Source organism: Protopterus annectens, chromosome 7.part1 (assembly GCF_019279795.1).
Source record: "Protopterus annectens isolate FY-2018-M chromosome 7.part1, PAN1.0, whole genome shotgun sequence".
Taxonomy (NCBI): domain Eukaryota; kingdom Metazoa; phylum Chordata; order Ceratodontiformes; family Protopteridae; genus Protopterus; species Protopterus annectens.
This window is the reverse complement of record NC_056740.1, coordinates 426,160,886-426,184,581: the sequence shown is the minus strand read 5'-3', so window position 1 is coordinate 426,184,581 and position 23,696 is coordinate 426,160,886. Positions and strand designations below refer to the sequence as shown.

The 23,696-nt window shown below is 36.5% G+C and overlaps 1 protein-coding gene across 1 annotated transcript in view; it reads left to right on the top strand.

Moving 5' to 3' along the window:
- STAB1 (stabilin 1) overlaps positions 1–23,696 on the top strand; it is a 2,761,215-nt gene that overhangs the window by 1,425,171 nt on the left and 1,312,348 nt on the right. The window contains exon 40 of the mRNA XM_044078505.1: positions 734–779. Within this exon, the coding sequence (XP_043934440.1) occupies positions 734–779 (46 nt within the window). The remainder of the gene's footprint in view (positions 1–733; positions 780–23,696) is intronic.

The following is a 23,696-nucleotide window of genomic DNA, read 5'->3' as shown; positions in this document are numbered from 1 at the left end:
GATTTTATGAGGGATCTCAGCTTCTTACTGAGGCTAACCACGGAGTTCCTCCAATCATGGGATTTTACTCTTTTTTGCAACAGTTTCTTTCTTCTGTTGTACAGTTTGTTTATGGCAGGGGACCACCAGATTGGCTTCCTTTTTTTGGAGGATAGCATCTTAATTCTGTTAGGGATTGCACGATCCATGCACTCGTGTAAGTGCTTATAAAGTGCATTTGTGTAGGATTCAGCAGTCATACCTCTATTGTCCATCAGCATGGGTGTCATGAAGTTTGCCAGTTCTGTTTTAAGAAGCGTGAAGTTGGCTTTGGAGAAATTTTTTTACGGTGGATTCCCTAATGGGGAGGGGGTTGGGGTGTATGTGGGTGTCTAGGGTGATTTGCTTGTGGTCGGATCTGACCAACAAGGAATTGACCTCTGGTATGGAACACCGGTTGCCCATGTTGGTAATATGTCATTTAACTTTTTCTTTTGCATCCAAGCTACAAACGTAGATGGTTATAAAAGAGTAAGTGTTGTTTTTCATATGAACCACAATACGTGCCTTACTTTTACCATATTTTTTTTCATTTACAAGTTTTATGACTGTTTTGGTTAATTGATTTTTCAGGATTAAAATTAAATACAAAATAACTTCCTTGAAGTTTGCATTGAGCCAGAAACTGAATTATGAAAAGCATTTATGCTGCATGTTTACGCATTTCTTGTTTACGTATTTTACTCTTCTGCAGTGAGCGTGATGGACCCATGTAATGGAACGTGCCATTCCAGTGCCAAGTAAGTGATCACGTCAAACCTTTCCATGCATCTAATTTTTTGTGAAAATGCTATGAAGAATGTAAGATTTCATAATATTATGGCTTAAAGAATAGGCATATAGCAATTTTGATGTTTTGAATATAGGTATTACAGGTTTCTCCATATCTTCTGTGTTTCAGTTTTGTTATTTCTTATAACAGTCCCCATCCTAAGGCAGATTTGCATTTTCAAACTCAAATGTTTTCATTAGATGCTAGACTGACACAGTCTCTAGCATACAAAATACATAGGGATCTAAACCTCACCACAGCAATAAATAGGACGTGCTGGAGGGATAGATTCCTGTCCCAGAGACTTCCCATGCTTTGGTACAAGATCCCAATCTACATTAGGTAGAGCTCCTTGCTAACACTCTTCAAACGAAACCTTGACGAGTGGATGGGAAACAGAAAGTTTCCCTCGGGGATCACTTCAGTGGCTTTGCTGGACAGAGGCATAGGGAACTAATCTAAGGGGGTGGCAAAAGCCAACACATTCTGGCTTGGCTAATAAATGCCTTCAGGCAGATAGCCTAGTACCCACCTATGAACCAATGAACCTAAAAAAATCTTCCACTAAAATTACTAAAGACTTGTTTGTTTGTTTTTGTTTACATGTTAGACTGACTGGTCAAACTGGCTCTTTTTAATCACAATCCAATCTCAAGAGTGCGACATAGATAATCATAAAAATTATAAGCACAAAACACCAATAATCAGCAAAATTGATTATCCTAGAAATTATAGGTGTAAAAATGATTAGAAAACTACAGTCATAATGCACAAATAGGTAATACAGCTTGCAAGAAGCTAGGATGCAAAATGACTTTTCTGTGTCATTTCTGGGTAACAGTTCCATTCAAAACTTTTCACTTGCAGCGCTTCTTCTCAAAATCATTGCTAGGTAACTTTGTTATGTTCAAAACATTTCACTTATTCCTTTTCTTCTCCCTATCGTTGCTAGGTAACTTAATGCTGTTCAGAACATTTAACTTGCACCGCTTCTTCTCTCTGTCATTACTAGGTAACTTAATTATGTTCAGAACATTTAACTTGGACCGTTTCTTCTCTCTGTCATTACCAGGTAACTTAATTCTGTTCAGAACATTTAACTTGCACCGTTTCTTCTCTCTGTCATTACCGGGTAACTTAATTCTGTTCAAAACATATAACTTGCACCGTTTCTTCTCTCTGTCATTACCAGGTAACTTAATGCTGTTCAGAACATTTAACTTGCACCGTTTCTTCTCCCTGTCATTGCTAGGTAACTTAATGCTGTTAAGAACATTTAACTTACAACGCTTCTTCTCTCTGTCATTACTAGGTAACTTAATTATGTTCAGAACATTTAACTTGGACCGTTTCTTCTCCCTATCATTGCTAGGTAACTTAATGCTGTTCAGAACATTTAACTTGCACTGTTTCTTCTCTCTGTCATTACCAGGTAACTTAATGCTGTTCAGAACATTTAACTTGCACCGTTTCTTTTCCCTATCATTGCTAGGTAACTTAATTCTGTTCAGAACATTTAACTTGCACCGTTTCTTCTCTCTGTCATTACCAGGTAACTTAATGCTGTTCAGAACATTTAACTTGCACCGTTTCTTCTCTCTGTCATTACCAGGTAACTTAATTCTGTTCAGAACATTTAACTTGCACTGTTTCTTCTCTCTGTCATTACCAGGTAACTTAATTCTGTTCAGAACATTTAACTTGCACCGTTTCTTCTCTCTGTCATTACTAGGTAACTTAATTCTGTTCAGAATATTTAACTTGCACCGTTTCTTCTCTCTGTCATTACCAGGTAACTTAATGCTGTTCAGAACATTTAACTTGGACCGTTTCTTCTCCCTATCATTGCTAGGTAACTTAATGCTGTTAAGAACATTTAACTTACAATGCTTCTTCTCTCTGTCATTACTAGGTAACTTAATTATGTTCAGAACATTTAACTTGGACCGTTTCTTCTCCCTATCATTGCTAGGTAACTTAATGCTGTTCAGAACATTTAACTTGCACTGTTTCTTCTCTCTGTCATTACCAGGTAACTTAATGCTGTTCAGAACATTTAACTTGCACCGTTTCTTCTCCCTATCATTGCTAGGTAACTTAATTCTGTTCAGAACATTTAACTTGCACCGTTTCTTCTCTCTGTCATTACCAGGTAACTTAATGCTGTTCAGAACATTTAACTTGCACTGTTTCTTCTCTCTGTCATTACCAGGTAACTTAATTCTGTTCAGAACATTTAACTTGCACCGTTTCTTCTCTCTGTCATTACTAGGTAACTTAATTCTGTTCAGAATATTTAACTTGCACCGTTTCTTCTCCCTATCATTGCTAGGTAACTTAATTCTGTTCAGAACATTTAATTTACACTGCTTCTTCTCTCTGTCATTACTAGGTAACTTAATTCTGTTCAGAATATTTAACTTGCACCGTTTCTTCTCTCTGTCACTACTAAGTAACTTAATAATGTTCAGAACATTTAACTTGCACCATTTCTTCTCTCTGTCATTACTAAGTAACTTAATTCTGTTCAGAACATTTAACTTACACCGTTTCTTCTCTCTGTCATTACTAGGTAACTTAATGCTGTTCAGAACATTTAACTTGCACCGTTTCTTCTCTCCGTCATTACCAGGTAACTTAATTATGTTCAGAACATTTAACTTGCACTGTTTCTTCTCTCTGTCATTACCAGGTAACTTAATTCTGTTCAGAACATTTCACTTGCACCAGTTCTTCTCTCTGTCATTACCAGGTAACTTAATGCTGTTAAGAACATTTAACTTGCACCGTTTCTTCTCTCTGTCATTACCAGGTAACTTAATGCTGTTCATAACATTTAATTTGCACTGTTTCTTCTCTCTGTCATTACTAAGTAACTTAATGCTATTCAGAATATTTAACTTGCACTGTTTCTTCTCTCTGTCATTACTAGGTAACTTGATTCTGTTCAGAACATTTAATTGCACCGTTTCTTCTCTCTGTCATTACTAGGTAACTTAATTATGTTCAGAACATTTAACTTGGACCGTTTCTTCTCACTATCATTACCAGGTAACTTAATGCTGTTCAGAACATTTAATTTGCACCGTTTCTTCTCTCTGTCATTACTAAGTAGCTTAATTCTGTTCAGAACATTTAACTTACACCGTTTCTTCTCTCTGTCATTACTAACTTAATGCTGTTCAGAATATTTAACTTGCACCGTTTCTTCTCTCTGTCATTACTAAGTAACTTAATTCTGTTCAGAACATTTAACCTGCACCGTTTCTTCTCCCTATCATTGCCAGGTAACTTAATGCTGTTCAGAACATTTAACTTACACCGTTTCTTCTCTCTGTCATTACTAAGTAACTTAATGCTATTCAGAACATTTAACTTGCACTGTTTCTTCTCTCTGTCATTACTAGGTAACTTAATTCTGTTCAGAACATTTAACTTGCACCGTTTCTTCTCTCTGTCATTACTAAGTAACAATTCTGTTCAGAACATTTAACTTGCGCCGTTTCTTCTCCCTATCATTACTAGGTAACTTAATTCTGTTCAGAACATTTAACTTACACCGTTTCTTCTCTCTGTCATTACCAGGTAACTTAATTCTGTTCAGAACATTTAACTTGCACCGTTTCTTCTCTCTGTCATTACTAAGTAACTTAATTCTGTTCAGAACATTTAACTTGCACCGTTTCTTCTCCCTATCATTGCTAGGTAACTTAATGCGGTTCAGAACATTTAACTTACACCATTTCTTCTCTCTGTCATTACCAGGTAACTTAATTATGTTCAGAACATTTAACTTGGACCGTTTCTTCTCCCTATCATTACCAGGTAACATAATGCTGTTCAAAACATTGAACTTGCACCGTTTCTTCTCTCTGTCATTACTAGGTAACTTAATTCTGTTCAGAACATTTAACTTGCACCGTTTCTTCTCTCTCTGTCATTACTAAGTAACTTAATTCTGTTCAGAACATTTAATTGCACCGTTTCTTCTCCCTATCGTTGCTAGGTAACTTAATGCTGTTCAGAACATTTAACTTACACCGTTTCTTGTCTCTGTCATTACTAAGTAACTTAATGCTGTTCAGAACATTTAACTTACACCGTTTCTTCTCTTTGTCATTAGTAAGTAACTTAATGCTGTTCAGAACATTTAACTAACACCGTTTCTTCTCTCTGTCATTACCAGGTAACTTAATTCTGTTCAGAACATTTAACTTGCACCGTTTCTTCTCCCTATCGTTGCTAGGTAACTTAATGCTGTTCAGAACATTTAACTTGCACCGTTTCATCTCTCTGTCATTACCAGGTATCTTAATTTTGTTCAGAACATTTAACTTGCACCGTTTCTTCTCCCTATCATTGCTAGGTAACTTAATGCTATTCAGAACATTTAACTTACACCGTTTCGTCTCTCTGTCATTACCAGGTAACTTAATTATGTTCAGAACATTTAACTTGGACCGTTTCTTCTCCCTATCATTGCTAGGTAACTTAATGCTGTTCAGAACATTTAACTTGCACTGTTTCTTCTCTCTGTCATTACCAGGTAACTTAATTCTGTTCAGAACATTTAACTTACCGTTTCTTCTCTCTGTCATTACCAGGTAACTTAATTCTGTTCAGAACATTTAACTTGCACCGTTTCTTCTCCCTATCGTTGCTAGGTAACTTAATGCTGTTCAGAACATTTAACTTGCACCGTTTCTTCTCTCTCAATACCAGGTAACTTAATGCTGTTCAGAACATTTAACTTGCACTGTTTCTTCTCTCTGTCATTACTAGGTAACTTAATGCTGTTCAGAACATTTAACTTGCACCGTTTCATCTCTCTGTCATTACCAGGTAACTTAATTCTGTTCAGAACATTTAACTTGCACCGTTTCTTCTCTCTGTCATTACTAGGTAACTTAATGCTGTTCAGAACATTTAACTTACATCGTTTCTTCTCTCTGTCATTACCAGGTAACTTAATTCTGTTCAGAATTTTACTTCATTGCTAAGGTAACTTAATGCTGTTCAAACATTTTTTAAACTTAATTATGTTCAGAACATTTAACTTTGACCTTTCTTTCTCCCTATCATACCAGGTAACATAATGCTGTTCAAAACATTGAACTGGTAACTTAATGCTGTTCAGAACATTTAACTAACACCGTTTCTTCTCTCTGTCATTACCAGGTAACTTAATTCTGTTCAGAACATTTAACTTGCACCGTTTCTTCTCCCTATCGTTGCTAGGTAACTTAATGCTGTTCAGAACATTTAACTTGCACCGTTTCATCTCTCTGTCATTACCAGGTATCTTAATTTTGTTCAGAACATTTAACTTGCACCGTTTCTTCTCCCTATCATTGCTAGGTAACTTAATGCTATTCAGAACATTTAACTTACACCGTTTCGTCTCTCTGTCATTACCAGGTAACTTAATTATGTTCAGAACATTTAACTTGGACCGTTTCTTCTCCCTATCATTGCTAGGTAACTTAATGCTGTTCAGAACATTTAACTTGCACTGTTTCTTCTCTCTGTCATTACCAGGTAACTTAATTCTGTTCAAAACATTTAACTTACCGTTTCTTCTCTCTGTCATTACCAGGTAACTTAATTCTGTTCAGAACATTTAACTTGCACCGTTTCTTCTCCCTATCATTGCTAGGTAACTTAATGCTGTTCAGAACATTTAACTTGCACCGTTTCTTCTCTCTCAATACCAGGTAACTTAATGCTGTTCAGAACATTTAACTTGCACTGTTTCTTCTCTCTGTCATTACTAGGTAACTTAATGCTGTTCAGAACATTTAACTTGCACCGTTTCATCTCTCTGTCATTACCAGGTAACTTAATTCTGTTCAGAACATTTAACTTGCACCGTTTCTTCTCTCTGTCATTACTAGGTAACTTAATGCTGTTCAGAACATTTAACTTACATCGTTTCTTCTCTCTGTCATTACCAGGTAACTTAATTCTGTTCAGAACATTTAACTTGCACCGTTTCTTCTCTCTGTCATTACCAGGTAACTTAATTCTGTTCAGAACATTTAACTTGCACCGTTTCTTCTCTCTGTCATTACCAGGTAACTTAATTCTGTTCAGAACATTTAACTTGCACCGTTTCTTCTCTCTGTCTTTACTAGGTAACTTAATGCTGTTCAGAACATTTAACTTGCACCGTTTCTTCTCTCTGTCATTACCAGGTAACTTAATTCTGTTCAGAACATTTAGCTTACACCATTTCTTCTCTCTGTCATTACTAGGTAACTTAATGCTGTTCAGAACAATTAACTTGCACCGTTTCTTCTCTCTGTCATTACCAGGTAACTTAATTCTGTTCAGAACATTTACCTTGCACCGTTTCTTCTCTCTGTCATTACCAGGTAACTTAATTCTGTTCAGAACATTTAACTTGCACCGTTTCTTCTCTCTGTCATTACCAGGTAACTTAATTCTGTTCAGAACATTTAACTTGCACCGTTTCTTCTCTCTGTCATTACCAGGTAACTTAATTTTGTTCAGAACATTTAACTTGCACCGTTTCTTCTCCCTATCATTGCTAGGTAACTTAATGCTGTTCAGAACATTTAACTTGCACCGTTTCTTCTCTCTGTCATTACTAGGTAACTTAATTCTGTTCAGAACATTTAACTTGCACCGTTTCTTCTCCCTATCATTGCTAGGTAACTTAATGCTGTTCAGAACATTTCACTTACACCTTTTCTTCTCCATATCCAGTAAGGCATTCTGGGGAGAGAGGCATATGCTAATTACCCATGTGCTCATCTCTTTGGACCCCCTTAAGGAAGGCATTTACAAGGACAAGCAATTCAAAAAAAAATCACTCAGCCATGTAGATCAGCCTCATCATCCCTGCCATGTTGTGGTATTGAACATAGCCAACATGAATGTGGCGGGAGGAACTACTTGACACCAGGGATGACTCTTAGAGAACCATAATAGTACTAAAGTAGTACCGGGGTGGGAGGAGCTATGGGAGGGCAAATACAATAGAGACAGTTACACAGTCTGTTGAATGTGTGTATGGGTATTCATGTTTGTTTACTTGTATATGTGAAAGATTGATACAGTGATGTGCAGATCATTATCAACCAAGATGTGCACGTCTCAGAAGTAGTTGCAATTCAAAAAAAAATGCAGATTAGCCAATAATGAGATCTTATCTCATCATGGCTCATATGTTTCTGAATCACAAATAGGCATATCATGGCCTTTCTAGCAAGAGCCGTCCGGCTCATTATTGGCACTTTATTCAGTTTCTGGGTGTATGTGTCACCACATGCTACTGTGTGGGAAGTGAGCTGCATCAATATCATGAAGATACAATAGAACAGCAAACTCACAAATTCAAACAAAACTTATTTCTAAACTTTTTATTACAGCAAAATCAAAATATATAAGCACTTTCATTTTTTGTTAAAAACCTTCCTCAGATACAAGCCATTGGACGGAGCTAGTATTTATAGAACAAGATGAAATCATGTGACTGCCGAGCCCCATTCACGCTAAATTGAATTCAAAGTGACAAGTTCCATACAATTTCATTCTTAAAATGAATGCACTAAGTACACTAAATGCAATATATCAAAACAAAGCAACCTTGCATTAAAAACTTAAAACAATGCCCTAAAAATAGGAGTGTATTAATCTTGCTCATCTGATAAGTGCCTTTAATTTTAACAAACAGTTTATTGAAACCTGCTGGCTGAGTCTTGTCCAACTATTTGAATTCGGTCTTGGTTACCAGTATAATGTGGGTCTTTCAAGATATAGTGTACCTAGTCCCCCGTCTCACTTGCTACCACTTGTTCCAAAATCACACGTTTAAAATCATGCCCCAGGATCTCTTGAATGTGCTTAAAAAGGGCATCAGTGTCCCTTTTCTTCCTTGCCTCATATACATGTGTTTGTATATTCTATCTCATAACCTTCTTTAGGTTTTCCCACTATAGAACCTGGGGATTTCTATGCACTGTGCATAATACACAACCCCAGCAGTGTTACAAGTAAAATTATTGGATATTCTTATCACAATGTCATTTAACCTTAATTTTTTACAAACAAGAATGTATTGACAGTAACCACATTTCCCACATTTTTTCATTCCAATGTTGGTCTTCTTTGGATTTCTTTTAACCTCAAATATTTGTTTTAAGTTAGTACCCTTCTAAATACTATATTGGGTTTATCACCCCCATTGTCCTTCAGTTCCCTATTGTATCTTAAGACACCAGTTCTTTTCCAGGATAGCTTTAATGGTCCAACTCTTATTAGTACAAGTGGTGATAAATGCATTATTAAAATTCTTATTATTGATACCAGCATTAAATGTATTTCAAATATCAGATGACACTGTTGGTTCCAACGTGTTACCTAGTATCGGGACAAAATACCTTCTTTCCCTTTTATTTATGATTTCCATCATTAGGTTATCAATAAAATGAATGGGATATCCCTGGAGTTGGAACATTTTTTTCAATAGTGTGCATTCATCCCAGAAGGTTTCATTCAGGGCTGTCATTCAGGTAGCCCAAACGAATTGCCCTTTGACAGCCTCTTTTTTCTGGGTGAGGGGATGTTCACTTGAAAAATGCAAAAAGCTGTTTGAATATGTTATATTTCCGTAGATTTTAGAAAGATACCTCTTGTGGGTCATGTCTTTCATCAGCCATATGTATATCCAAATATGCTGTATGTGTCTCATGATATTTGTATGTAATCTTTAAAAAGGTAGGACTGTGGGTGATGTATTTCACAACTCTTGGGATAATGTTTTTCTCCCCATCCCACAAAATAAACATGTCATCTAGGTAACATGTATAAAATCTACATGAACTAAAAAACTCCAAATTGAATAAGTAGTTCTTCTCCCACTGTCATGACAGTATTAGCAAACAACCTCCCACATGCTGATCCCATAGCTACCCCCCCTACACTGTAAATACAATTCCTTCTCCAATTTAATTAAATTGTTTTTTAAAACAATTTCTAAGAGGTTTTCATAGAGGTTAATGTGGTCTTGGGTTAAAGCATGCTCAAACAAAAAAATCCGTAAACCACTCTAATCTTAGTTTGTTTGGGATTACAGTATATAAACTTTGACATCAATGGCAATAAATATGTATGAGTCTTTATATGGCATCTTGTTGATTTTCTGTAAAACTTGCCAATAATCTAGACAAATGTGGCTTTCGTTAAGTACTAGTTTTTTAATTTCTTCATCCAGAAAATTTGCATATGGGTGAGTGATTGAGCTATGAGCATCCACTATTGGTCGCAGTGGAGGCTGATATATATTTTTATGTATATATAATGGACAAACTGCTTAAGGGTACCTTAGGGAAATGATTAATTTTTATGTCATTTGCTTTTTTTGCATACATGGACAGGCTACTGAGGGGGTGGTCATTAGGGGAACTGTTTCATTTTGGTGATTGTGCATACATGGGAAACTACTGCAGTAGTCTCTGGGGGGATTTAACACCACAGCATATTATAGTTTTCATTTATTAATTATTTCTTGAGTGTTTATGGTACTAACGCATGGGTTTATAGATTTATGCTAGACTCTTTACTATTTGGAATCTATTTCTGAGAAGTCTAGGTAAAAGGAAAATGACCTGTGGAACATGGGTATAGCATGGCTAGCCTGGTAATGGTCCTATGGCCATTAGCATAGTAACCTCCTATAAATCTGTGAACCCTTGATCCTATAACTTTGTTTGGATATTAATTGCAGCTTGCCGATTCTTGGTTTGGGGGCCTTTCTGTAAAAATGCAGTATGAGAAGAGAGTAGTGTATTATATGTTAGTGGTTATGCAAAGTTTTTCTGTGTTGTGCACTTTTGTCTGTATTTTGTGAACATTTCAGGGTTAGTGAACTTATTTCAAAGGAACTGAAAGCATCGAAGTTGGAAACTTTTGGTAGACCCCTTATTGTGTTTTTACCTGATTGGCCTGAGGCATTAACTATGTAAAAGTCTTTTATCCTACTGTGATAAGACTCACATTTACACATTGTGCAAAGTCAGTTCCCTGTGCCTTGTGTGTGTGTGTGTGTGTGTGTGTGTGTGTGTGTGTGTGTGTGTGTGTGTGTGTGTGTGTGTGTGTGTGTGTGTGTGTGTGTGTCTGTGTGTGTATATGTATGTGTATATATATATATATATATATATATATATATATATATATATATATATATATATATATGTGTGTGTGTGTGTGTGTGTGTGTGTGTGTGTAGGTATATACATGTATATGCATCTACAGATTCATATCACTTCACTGAAAGACCGTTTCACTGTGACCAAATCACCTGAAGTTCATTTCACTGAAAGTTCATTTCACCTAAAACTCATTTCATTGACAAGTAGTACTCTTAGGCAAGTCAAAGGTATTTGTCCTTTTCCCCATTGTAGTGCGATTCTGGTGTTAGTATATGTACATATATATATATATATATATATATATATATATATATATAGTTGGGGGGGGCGTATTGCCCCACCTAATTTGATTTTCTATTGTCTGGTTTTGTTTTACGTTATTTGGTAAAACCGAACTAGGTGGGGGGCTATGCCACCCACAACCCCCAATGAGGGGGGCAGTGTCCCCCACAGCCCCCCAGCTATGTATACTAACACCAGGATCGCACAACAGTGGGGAAAAGGACATATACCTTTGACTTGCGTTAGAGTACTACTTGTCAGTGAAATGAGTTTTAGGTGAAATGAGTTTTAGGGGAAATGAAGTTTAGGTAATTTGGTCTCAGTGAAATGGTCAGTGAAGTGATACAAATCCGTATCTACATACACACACACACACACACACACACACACACACACACACACACACACACACACACACACACAGACACACACACACACACAAATATATATATATATATATATATATATATATATATATATGCATATATTGGTTGAAAATACTAGGAGGAGGTGGACATAAGGTCCCGTCTTGCCCTCCGCCCTTCCAGTCTTCAACAGCTTCCGGCACCTACGATTCTAAGAAAGAAATTTTATGGAACGTGTCACTTTAAATTCAATTTAGTGTGAATGGGGCTCAGAGGTCACATGATTTCATCTTGTTATATAAAAAGTGGCTCAATTCCATGGCTTGTATCTGAGGAAGTTTTTTAAAAAAATGAAAGCACTTGTTTATTTTATCGATTTTGCTGTAATAAAACGTTTAGAAATGAGTTTTAAATTGGTCCATGGCTACAGCATTTTGCTTGGATCAATATCATACTAGTTTTAGGGCTACTGCAGTCCTGTGATAGTATGGTGAGGTAGGTGGAAGAAAAGAAGAGAGGTGTGGGGAAAATTAATCTGTGTGGTCATTAGTATAATGCAGTATGGGGAAAGGGGCGATAAAAAGGTTTTGAAGATAAGTCGGATGCAGTGAAGAATCAGTAAAGATGGGTAGAGTAAGGGATGATGTCACTGCGTGAAATGAGTCGGGTCAGACTGTGAAGGAGTTAAAGGCTAAAGGAAGTGTTAGTAGGTCATGCCATTGGGACCCTATCTGTTTTTCACAATTTCACTATCCTGTCTTTAAACCAGACATCAGATGATTTGGATCTGATATTTCCATTTTATATATGGTAAGTAAGATGCTGTCACATGTATATTAATGTCAGCATGGGACAGTAAACAGAAATCCTAAGGATGATCTTAGATGTCTTGTTGGCTGCAGCCATGAGTTTGTTAATGATAGCAGTTTGAATGTTCAGTTTCATGACTTGGCATTAGTTGGGAAATTCTGTACATTTAAAGATGCTGAGCCTAATGCAGTACTGAGTTCAGTGCAGTGAAGCAGGCAGGAAACAATGTGAGGCTGTTACATGAGGGATGAATATCCCAATGAATAGGTAGGTGTATGAGTCAATTAGACTAAGTCAATAGTGATCTAAGAATGAATAATATAGGCAACTTTTTATCTGGTTTCTTTAGTAAGGAATGCTTTTGGCCATTTTAATCTTAGTTTTGATTTATTGATTTTGATAGAGACTGCATGACGGTGCTTTTAGGAGGTCAGAGTTGATATGTTGCAATCTGAAGGGATATGAATAGTGCCTCATTTTATTTGTGGTGACCACTTCTGCTTGAGACCCATCTTGGTTATTGTGCATATCTGAGTGTTTAGTGGATGAACAGCATGCCTTTAGTTTTTGCTGAATTTAAGAGGTGGTCAGGCTTATTAATTAATTTATTTATTTTTGTTGGCTGATTGTTAACCAGGCAGTGCAATACAGACATTACAAATTATAGCAAAGGATAAAGTTTTAGTGTAACATACATAAAATGCACTAGATCAGCTGGTCAAGCTAAAACAGTGTCCTTGCAAAGCTACATGCAGAGCAATAGTGCGGTGGATCTCTTGAACTGTACTATACGGACTGGTACCTCTGGTGCCTGCTTTCTCAAAAATGAATCTCCTCACAAGCTCAAGCTCCTCGCCTATCCCATAATTCCCTGCCTTGAGAAGATAGTGCAGATATCCTTGCTGTCATTGCAGCTTTGACATCTCCATGAGTAAGCTATTAGTAAGATAAGTGACTTATTAGCTCTTCATAAAGTACTATATCTAAAATCAGAATTCTTCTTCTTTCTTTTTGTGTTTCTAATGCTTCCTTTTCCCCACTCTTTCTGTTCCCTCCCCTCATCACTTTAAAAAGTCTGTCTTTATTGTCTCACTGTTTATGTGACTGTTTCTGTTGGAACTGTTGATGGTAGTTATTGGAGTTCATGTAATTTTACGTAGTTTATAGTTGGCATTGTGTTATATATCGAATAGTAGTTGCTTATTCCTGTGAATTTAACATGGAGAAAAACACAAAACCTATTTTTAAGAAATGCAAAAACTGTGGGCACAAGAATCCCCCACAAGATGCCCACAAGATATAGGTTCAAAGGAGATTATTAAGCTGAGTACATTTGGGAGTGAGCCATTTGCAGAGTGACTGGACAGCCTGTAAAAACTCTGTGACTCTGTTGGACAGGAAGAATAAATACGTTTTGAAAGGCCTATTGTCTTCTGAGTCACCTATGAAGGATTAGCCCAGTACGTATGTCTCAGATAGGTCATCGGCTAAAGTTTCTAAACTGGAAGAATGCAGGAAAAATGCTGATGGGGTGATTCACTTGTGGCTGAGTGACAGTTTTGGAGTAGCTTTACCCAGCAAAAGTTCCTCTTACTGCTTTCCCTCCCAGTACAGGCCTCTTTTCACTGTTCATGCCTGCTAGATCTTCCTCTCCACCTCGACAGGAATCCCTAGACAAAGGGTTGATACTTTTTCTTTAGTGGAAGAATTGCCTAGATTTATTTCCTCTCAACCAGCTTCTGCTTCTTCCCTTAGGTACTATGGGTCCCCTAAGAGCCCCACTGCAGTTGATTAAGTGCAGACAATGTCAGCCTTTGTGAAGGCCCAGCTTCGTTATGGTGTTATCTCAGTTACCACAGTGTCTAGAGTGACTAGAAAAGAACTTCTACACTCTTTCACAACAATACCTCCCAAGGCTCACTTTTTGGTGCTAGTTGTATTGGAATCAATGCAAGTAAATATTTTTGTTTCTTCACTGTCAGAGAGTCCTTCCTCCATAGTGAGACCCTTGGCATCAGTAGATGTCTCATTGGTGGCCTTGGCATCAGAATCGAGCACCACTACAACTGAGGAGTTAAACAGTGACTATTCAAAGACGTGGAGAGAATAGTACTTGTATATTATATGCAATATATACAAATATAGCCTGAGAAACTAATATACTATACACAATATATACAAATGTAGCCTGAGAAACTTCTATACTATACACAATATATACAAATGTAGCCTGATAAACTTATATACTATATACAATATATATAAATGTAGGCTGAAAAATGTATATATACAATATATACAAAGATAGGCTAAAAATGTATATACTATGCACAATGTATACTAAGATGGGCTGAGAAGCTTATATACTATACACAATATATACTAAGATGGCTTGAGAAACATATATACTGTGAACAATATATGCAAAAGTAGGCTGAAAAACATATATACTATGCACAATATATACAAAGATAGGCTGAGAAACATATATACTATATTTAATGTTTAGTGGAAAGCATTGGAATCTTCTACCCACTGAACTCATATCTCTGTCTTCATTAACACTTTTTAAACATAATCTAAAACTATTATAGGTTCATAGGTTCATAGGTTCATACAAATGTAGGCTGAGAAACATATATACAAAGATAGGCTGAGGAACTTACATACTGTGTACAATATATACAAAGATGGGCTGAGAAATGTATATACTATGCACAATGTATACTAAGATGACACTGAGGTAATCCCTGGGTATATACTATACACAATATATACTAAGATGGCTTGAGAAACATATATACTGTGATTTTATTCCACAGCATAGGAGTAGGCTGAAAAACATATATACTCCATGCACATCCTATTAATATATATTCATCAAATCTGGGTTTGACAAAGGTCACCTCTGAGAAACATATATACTGAATATTTAATGTTTAGTGGAAAGCATAGGACAGATGTTTGAGACCCTTTATCTTTTTGTGAATCTTCTACCCACTGAACTCATATCTCTGTCTTCATTGTACCAACATTGGTCTGATGAGTGATAATCTAAAACTATTTCTCAATACACATTGGTTATGCCCCTGTCCTAACATTTAAATATATGTATATATGTATATAGTAACATCTCTTGTACATTACCTTTTACTGTTTGTGTTATGCTCATGATGAGTATTGTATTTTTATTAACAGCAGCTTTTTAAGCTTGGACTGTTGCAACATTCTATATTGTATTTTGTATGTGTCTTGGAGCTTTTCTCCCCGGGCCTGTACTGAAAATGGACATGTATCCAGTTAGACTAGCCCGGTCAACAAATGTAAAATAAATAAAAAATAAATAAATAATATATACAAAAGTAGGCGGAGACGATTATATACTACACACAATATATACAAAGATAGGCTGAGAAATGTATATACTATGCACAATGTATATAAAGGTAGGCTGAGAAATGTATATACTACACACAATATATACAAAGACAGTGAGATGATTTGTTCTCTCTCTCTTTTTAGAGGGGGACAGTATCCTAATTTTAGAATTTTAAACAGTAGAGTGCTTAAGAGAAGGACAGCATTGCTTGTTACAGGTAGACATTGTAGCCCACTTAGTAGGTCAAAGTAATGTATACAGGTGTCCGGCTAGTAGTAGAGATTGGCTGATCCTGTTTGCTGAAGTCTATTTGAAGACTGTAATAAAATTAAAGGCAAGTAGTATTCAAGTTTGGGAAACAGCACATTTCTAGTAATAGCTAATCTGATGGCAGGCAATAGAATAGGAGAGATTTTATGGCATGATTTGAGTTGATTACTTTGCTTGTGATATTATTTGTGTGTTTGAAACATTAAGTAATGATTCACACTGAGGTCCAGGTATTGGTCTTCTGAGACATTTGGAATAATATTACCTTGTCTATCTTTAAACCGGGTAGTTGGTAAGTGTGTTAGTTTCTATGTTGTAGTGAAAAGCATAGAATTTTTTGGGTGGTTATGGAGTTAAAAGTATTTTTGTAATAAAACACAAAAGTTCATAAAAATGTTTTTGCATTTGTGTTTGCAGATCTGATGTAATATATCATTTGCATTAGGTATGACATTTTCACATGGTAGGTCATTAATGAGTAAAGAGAAAAGAAGGGGGCCTAAACCTTGGGGGGACTGCAATATTGAGAGATGTTCATCATTAAATCGCTGATGCAGTGGCCTAAGTTATATGGGCATATCCTGTAACAGACTGGACTGACCTGCCAGCTTCCAAAGTTTGTGTACTTTCCACACACCCTCACTGCTGTGCAACGAGAGCAGTATACAATCAGTGGTTAGAGTGCTCAAACTTCGGAACTGTCTTGCTATCAACGTGTGCTGTTTCGTGTAGGTTCTGAGTGATTGAGGGCAGGTCAGCTAGTGCTCTTCCAGTGCTGTGCATATAAGTATGTTATTAGGAAATACATTCTCCTTATTCATTTTTTGAGGTAATTTTTTTTTCAATCATAAATTTATGTTAGAGGCTAGAACTGATAGTTTTAGTGATTATCCTTGCAAATCTTACCTCATATCTTACAGTTTTTGGTCATGGTTCCCTGTTGGAAATGTCTTTGAAATAACTTTATTTTTGTACCAAATATTTTAAATTTTTGATCAAAACATGTGGCTGGGGGGGGGGGGTCTTCCAAGATGGCTGCACATCTAGTAACAGCTTAAGTCTAGCTCTCCCAGTGTGAAAACAGAAAATCAGCAGAGAAGGCTAATAAATGTGTTTATGGGTAAATTTCAGTAACTGGATAGTAGATGCACTGCCTGGATGCCAGGAAGAAAGAAATACAGGGGACCTGGGAAAATCAGCTATAACAATTGAGGAAGAAACACTGACTGGGGAAAGTTCTGCAGCTGTTCAGAAAAAAGCAATGCAATCTTCAGACATGAATTCCAGTAACCTACAGGAAGATATAAGACAACTGGGAGCCATAACTGACTCTCCAGCTGACATGAGCATCCTTCAAAAAGGTCTCACAGAGACGGATAACTGGTGCCAGAGCCACGGTCTAAAGCTAAATGCCAAAAAGTGTATAGTCATACCCTTTGGCAAAAACAAAGTACCCACAAATTACCACATAGGTGGAAACGCATTAAGCACGGAGGAAGTAATCAGGGATCTGGAGACCCAAGTTGATAGTAATCTCTCCTTTGACAACCACGTTGCCAAAGTGGTTAGAAAAACCTTCTACATAGCCCACCTTATCATGAAAGGATTCACTTCTAGATCAAAGGAGGTCATAGTGCCCCTTTATGCAGCCCTAATCAGGCCCATAATAGAATACAATGCCCCTTTTGGGATGCACCTTGCCTGACACCTGCAGCAACTAGAAACCCCCCAAAAGTACCTCACAAAAAGAGTCAAAGGACTCAAACAGATGCCATATGCTGCTCGGTTAAAAAAACTCCAGCTCTACTCAGTTGCATACCGCCTACTTTGAGGCGATCTATGCCTGACATATAAAGCTATGTCCAACCCAGAATTAATGAACTTGCTCCACCTCAGAAAATCCAAATCCCTTAGAGCTATGCACTCGAGGAATCTGAACCTCTGCACAGAAATAAATAGAACATGTTGGAGGGATAGATTCATAACCCAGAGGCTCCCCTTGCTCTGGAATAGAATCCTAGTCCATGTTAGGCAGAGCCCCTCACTGACTCTCTTCAAGAAGAATTTTGATGAGTGGATGGGGGATCATAGGTTTACCCTGGGAATTACTTCAGTGTCACTACTAGACAGAGGCACGGTAAACTAACCTTAAAAAAGGGCACAGTAAACTCGAATCAAAGGGTGGCAAAAGCCAAACACACTCGGGCTAGGCTTATAAATGCATCAGGGCAGATAGCCTAGTATGAACCTATGAACCTATGAACTGCACACAGACCTTTTTAAAATCAATGAAACACTGATGGACTATATAAACACAAACAAAAAAGGCTGGAAAAAAAGAAGAAGCTTTAAACAGATATCCAGATAAGATGATAAAGCTGCAAAACTCGGAGGTCAAAATGAAAAAAGGCTGGCTGAATATGAGACTACTCAGGAAGAGAGGTTTCAAAAATTAATAGAATTAGTAGACAGAGCACATAGGGAAACCTTGAAATTTTCAGCTATGCCAGAGAAGCTGGAAGAAAGAGACTGAGGTAAGTTTATGAAAGCACATATAAGCAACTGGACTGGTATTCTATGGCAAGAGTTGTTAGTTGAAATGGCACATCATGTGTATGCTCTAAACCTGGCTATGAGAAAGCAACCTAGACCTTTAATAGCATAGATGCAATCCTACCAGCAGAAGCAGTTGATTCTGAAAAAATTGTTGCAGAAGGAAAAAGTACTAAAAGTGGGAGACAGCAGAGTGTTCGTGGAGAATTATTACTCATTGTACACCAGGCAGAAGAGGAGCAAATTTATTCCAATATTCAGGGAATGTTGAGATGCAGGTTTGAGATTCAAACTGCTGTACCTAGATGTCTTCAAGATATTCTTCCCTGGAGGAGCAAAATCATTTTTTAATGAAGTACATGCTAAGGACGGAATATAAAGGTTTGTCCAACAAAAATTAAGCTGTGAAACAAAAGGAGATTTTGCTTTTTGTTCTTCTGGTAATAAAGACCACAAAGAAACTGTACCTGGGAAACATTATCCAAAGTTTCAATGGAAAATGTTAGAGAAAAGGAAGGTAGCATGAAAGTTGACTAGAATAATCGAGAGTACATTGGAAATGAAGCAGAGACAGGATTTGGGGACGGAGATGAACAGGAATAAAACCAGTAACTTTTTTAAATAGTACTATTGTTTTGTGTTGCGTTCTTTTCTTTACATGCTATAAGGTAAAGTTTCTCAGTTATTTTTAAGTATAATAAGGATTGTAAACAGGTGCTGCTGTTCTTTTTTTTCTCCCTTCTCTCTTTCCTCTTGTTCAGTTTTAAGAAATATAGGCACTGCAATGTAAAAGAAAATGGGTTAAAAAAGCATGACAAGTAAAACATTAATATGCTTTTTCTCATTCATGCAAGGGGAATGACTGAATTAAGGACATTAGATTGATTTCGTAACAAGTTTTAAAAGAGATCAAGTAAATAAAGAATATTGACTATTGAGGCTCTTTTCTAGCAAATACATATATTCTCAGTAGCAATTCTAAAGCTGGTCTTCATGTTTTCATGGAAACAATATGATAAAGAGAAACTGACTATAGTCTGGTGGAGACTGATTGGCTAAGGAAAAAAAGAAAAGAAAAGGGAAACTGGCTAGTACATAATGCCCTTTGAAAGCATTCAGGGGATTTCCCTGCTGGGGGAGCTATAAATCTAAGACAAAACCAATGAGGATCAACTGCAGAATGCTAAGCAGAAAATAAGTGATTACTTCAATAATATGCACGAGTTTAGAAAGAGTGCTGTTAAGCAACTTTTTTTGATAATAACACTAGAGCACAAAAACTTTTAGCACAATGACTCAGGCAGCAGAAAGTAGAAAGGGCTGCTGCTAGGCTTAAGGAGCCTGTAACAAGGAAGGTAACAAGAGATCCTGTAGTGGTATTAGAAATATTTTGGAAATTCTGTGAAAGTCTGTATAAAGCAGAGAAATGTGGAAATCAAGAAAAAACACAAATGGAAAAGTTTATGGAAGTATTAAATATGCCAAGGTTAGAGGTAGATGAGGCTCAATTACTAACGGTTAGGATAGGAGGAGATAAGATAAAAATTGTGATATATATATATAACCAATCTACAGGAAAGTCCCCAGGAATAGATGGTATTCCTGTGGAGATTTGGAAGCTAGGAGGGAAAAACTGATGAAGATCTGGAAGGTTTTGTTTAACAGTATTTTAAGAGGAGGAGAAGTACCAACATACTGCAAGAAAGCAGTGGTAGCTGTAATACCTAAAGAGTGTAAAGATCTATTGGACCCAGCTTCATGTAGGCTCATTTTAATCCTAATCCATGATTATAAAGTGTTCATGTCTATAATAGCTAAAAGAATGAAAACTGTAATGCCAAATTTGATAGATATGGATCAGTGTGATGTTGTGGGCGGGCAAACATTTGACAACATTAACAGGACATTGATGATCCAGAGGGAAGCAGAATGTCAGAAAATACCATTGTTGGTGGATCATGATGCAGAGAAAGTATTTAACAGAGTAAGCTGGGACTTTCTCAGCAGGGCAATGGAAGCATTTATATTTCCTGAAAAAATATATAGGGTTGATTAGGAGGATATATGAGGGAACAGAGGTGATAATTTCTGCTTGAGCAGAGGAACCAGCCAGGGATGTCCTCTTCCACTTTGTTATTTGCAGTATTAAAACCATTGGCAAAGAAAATAAGGGACTCCAAAATTCAAGGATATAATTGGTATGGTAGTCAAGAAAAGCTGGCTGTATTTTCAGATGATATTATTTTATATCTGACCAAACCAGAAAGAGACATTACAGTGTTGTGGAACATTCTGAGATGGTTTCACATCTTTGTGGGATACAAAATTAATGAAGCAAAACAAATGCAATAGCGGTAAATTGTGAAACCACACACAAGTTGGTTCAACAATATTCGTATTTATGGGGACACGATAAAATGAAGTACTTAGGAATATGTATTACATTTTTTTTGGTGTGGCAGCTAAATATATGTAGGAAGAGACTAAACAAAAGGTAATATAAAAACTTTGAACATGGGAGCTTTGTTATATGGATATGGATAGTAAGATACATGCAATCAAAATGTTTTAGTCCCTTTAGTCTTATACACAGGTTAGGCATATTTTTATCAACCAGAGAAGTTGTGGATAGCAATTAATAAAGAGCTGAAGGACTTTATCTGTGAGGGGAAGACAGCAAGTGGGATAAGATGATTCTTCCAATAGAACAGGGCAGATTGAGATTACCCAATTTGAAGGGGTATTTCAGAGCTATACATGTAAGGCTCCTATGGACAGCACAACCTGAAAACTGTAATTCAAATTGGAAAGGAATGCTGTTGAAACGGGGGGGGGGGTCAAGAAACAAGGAGAGACTGGGATTTTGGATGAAGACCTTTAAAGAGAATAACAGTAATCATACAGAATATTATATTTATAAAGTAGCAGAAAGTAGTCTAAGAACTAAGGCAACATGGGAATGGAGAAAGGAGATTCTGCTGATAGGGATGACTGTAATTTATATATATATATATATATATATATATATATATATATATATATATATATATATAATGGACAAGAGGAGTCAGACTTTATTGGACAAAACTGGCAAAGGAACCAAGGTATTGTGAGCAAATAACTAGAGAGGGAAAGATGATAGAATGGGAAGATGCCAAGAATTTATTTGGACTATATTTTAGAGATTTCCTTCCCTATCAAGGTTGATATCAAAGTATAGGCAAAGAGAAAGAAATAGCAGGGCCCTAAGTGAAAGAGCAGCACTGACAGAGGTGTTAGTATAGTCTAGAACAGAAGCTGCCATAATAAAGGAATAATGAGTAGAGCATATCAAAGATTGCATGATAAGTATAAGAATCAGTCAGAGGAGGTTAGAAAGGAATTGGAAGAGACACTGGATAAGCCATTCACAGAGAAACAATGGCAGGACATATGCATGTCTCCCAAATATGCAACAAAATCTAGAAGATTTAGCATTTTTGCTTGGAAATCTTTACATAGATATTTTTATACCCCAAGGAGACCTCTGAGGATTTTTCCTCAGGTAGACAGCAAATGTTGGAGGTGTGACAGAGAAACAAGAGATAATTGGGAACATATTTTCTGAAAATGCAGTGAGTTGATGGTCTTTAAGGATTCCCTGTGGTATGCTGGGTGGGCAGACTGTTGCGACAAGGGAGATGATTTTTCTGGGCTATGATACAGAATTGGAGTTCCCTAGACATGATAAGGCCTTGCTGTCTCTCATCATGGTGGCTTCCAAAAAAGCAATTAGTAGAACATAGAAATCAAAATCTAAACCAGCTGTATTAGAAGTAGTGAATATAGTAACAGAGATAAAACAATTGGAACTGGGATCTTTAGAAAAACGTAGGAGCAAACTACATTGGAAAAATGGGATTTGTGGGAACAATACATACAGGGGAAGAATGAGGTTTAAAAGAAGGCTGGACATAAATGAGCTATGTAATGTTTGACTGAAAATGACTGGGTAGATTGTGAGTAATGTATGGTGTTTGCAGCTGGGAGTGTATCACTATGGTTTGTGATGTGTAATGCTTGCGGCTGGAATTGTGTCAGTGTGGTATGTTTTAATTTATATAAAGTTATGATTGGTTATGTCATAAGTGATGGTTTAATAAAGATGTTTCTTGTTTAAAAAAAGGGTCAGGAACTGAATAGTTTGCATAATGTTGCTTTGGATATATGATATAATATATAGCAATATGTGTGAAGAATAATATTTGTTAATTTAACTTGTTAAAACAGTTTGATTACTTTTGTATAAATGTAAATATGCCTATATCACAAGTGATAATTCAATAAAGATGTTTAAAAAAGTGAACACAACTGAGAAGGAAAAAGTGCTTGGAAACAGTATCAAAATCACTACAAACCAAAAGCACTTGCAGAACCAGCAAACAAAACGCCTCTTCAGGTCAGTGAACCAAAAACATTTATTTAACGCCACAAAACAATAACTTGCCTTTCCGTCCTTAGACTTCATCAGAATGAATAGTTAACCAAGCTAGTAATCTCCTTAAATAACTCTCCCTTCCCATTGACAAAACATTTAACCAATTAAAGCATTTAGTATAATTGAATGATGTAAAAATGCAACTATAAAAACTCCTAAAACAAATAGTTACTTGTTACAGTAACAGATTTTGTAAAAAGCAGATTTTAAAAAACATTGAATCACATAATTAATATGTAAATACATAAAATGCAGGCCATCAAATGTAATATAATAGAAATAAGTAAAAAAGATGTGTTACACCAAAGTTTTAAATTGTGTTGAAACAAAACCACTGTGGTAAACTAGTAAAACACTGCCATCTACTGGTCAAGAAATAATGCTAAATAAAAGCATTATAGTTTAGCAGGTAATCATTCAAGCCTGGTTCGCTGTTGGTCTCCAAGCTCATCTGCCAAAATAGTTCCCTGTACTCAATCGTTGTCTCCCAGGGACCACCGCGAGGGTCCTGTTCTATTTTTTCTATGACAAAAAAATCAAAAACTGCATCTTTACAAAGTGTGGTATGTCTAAA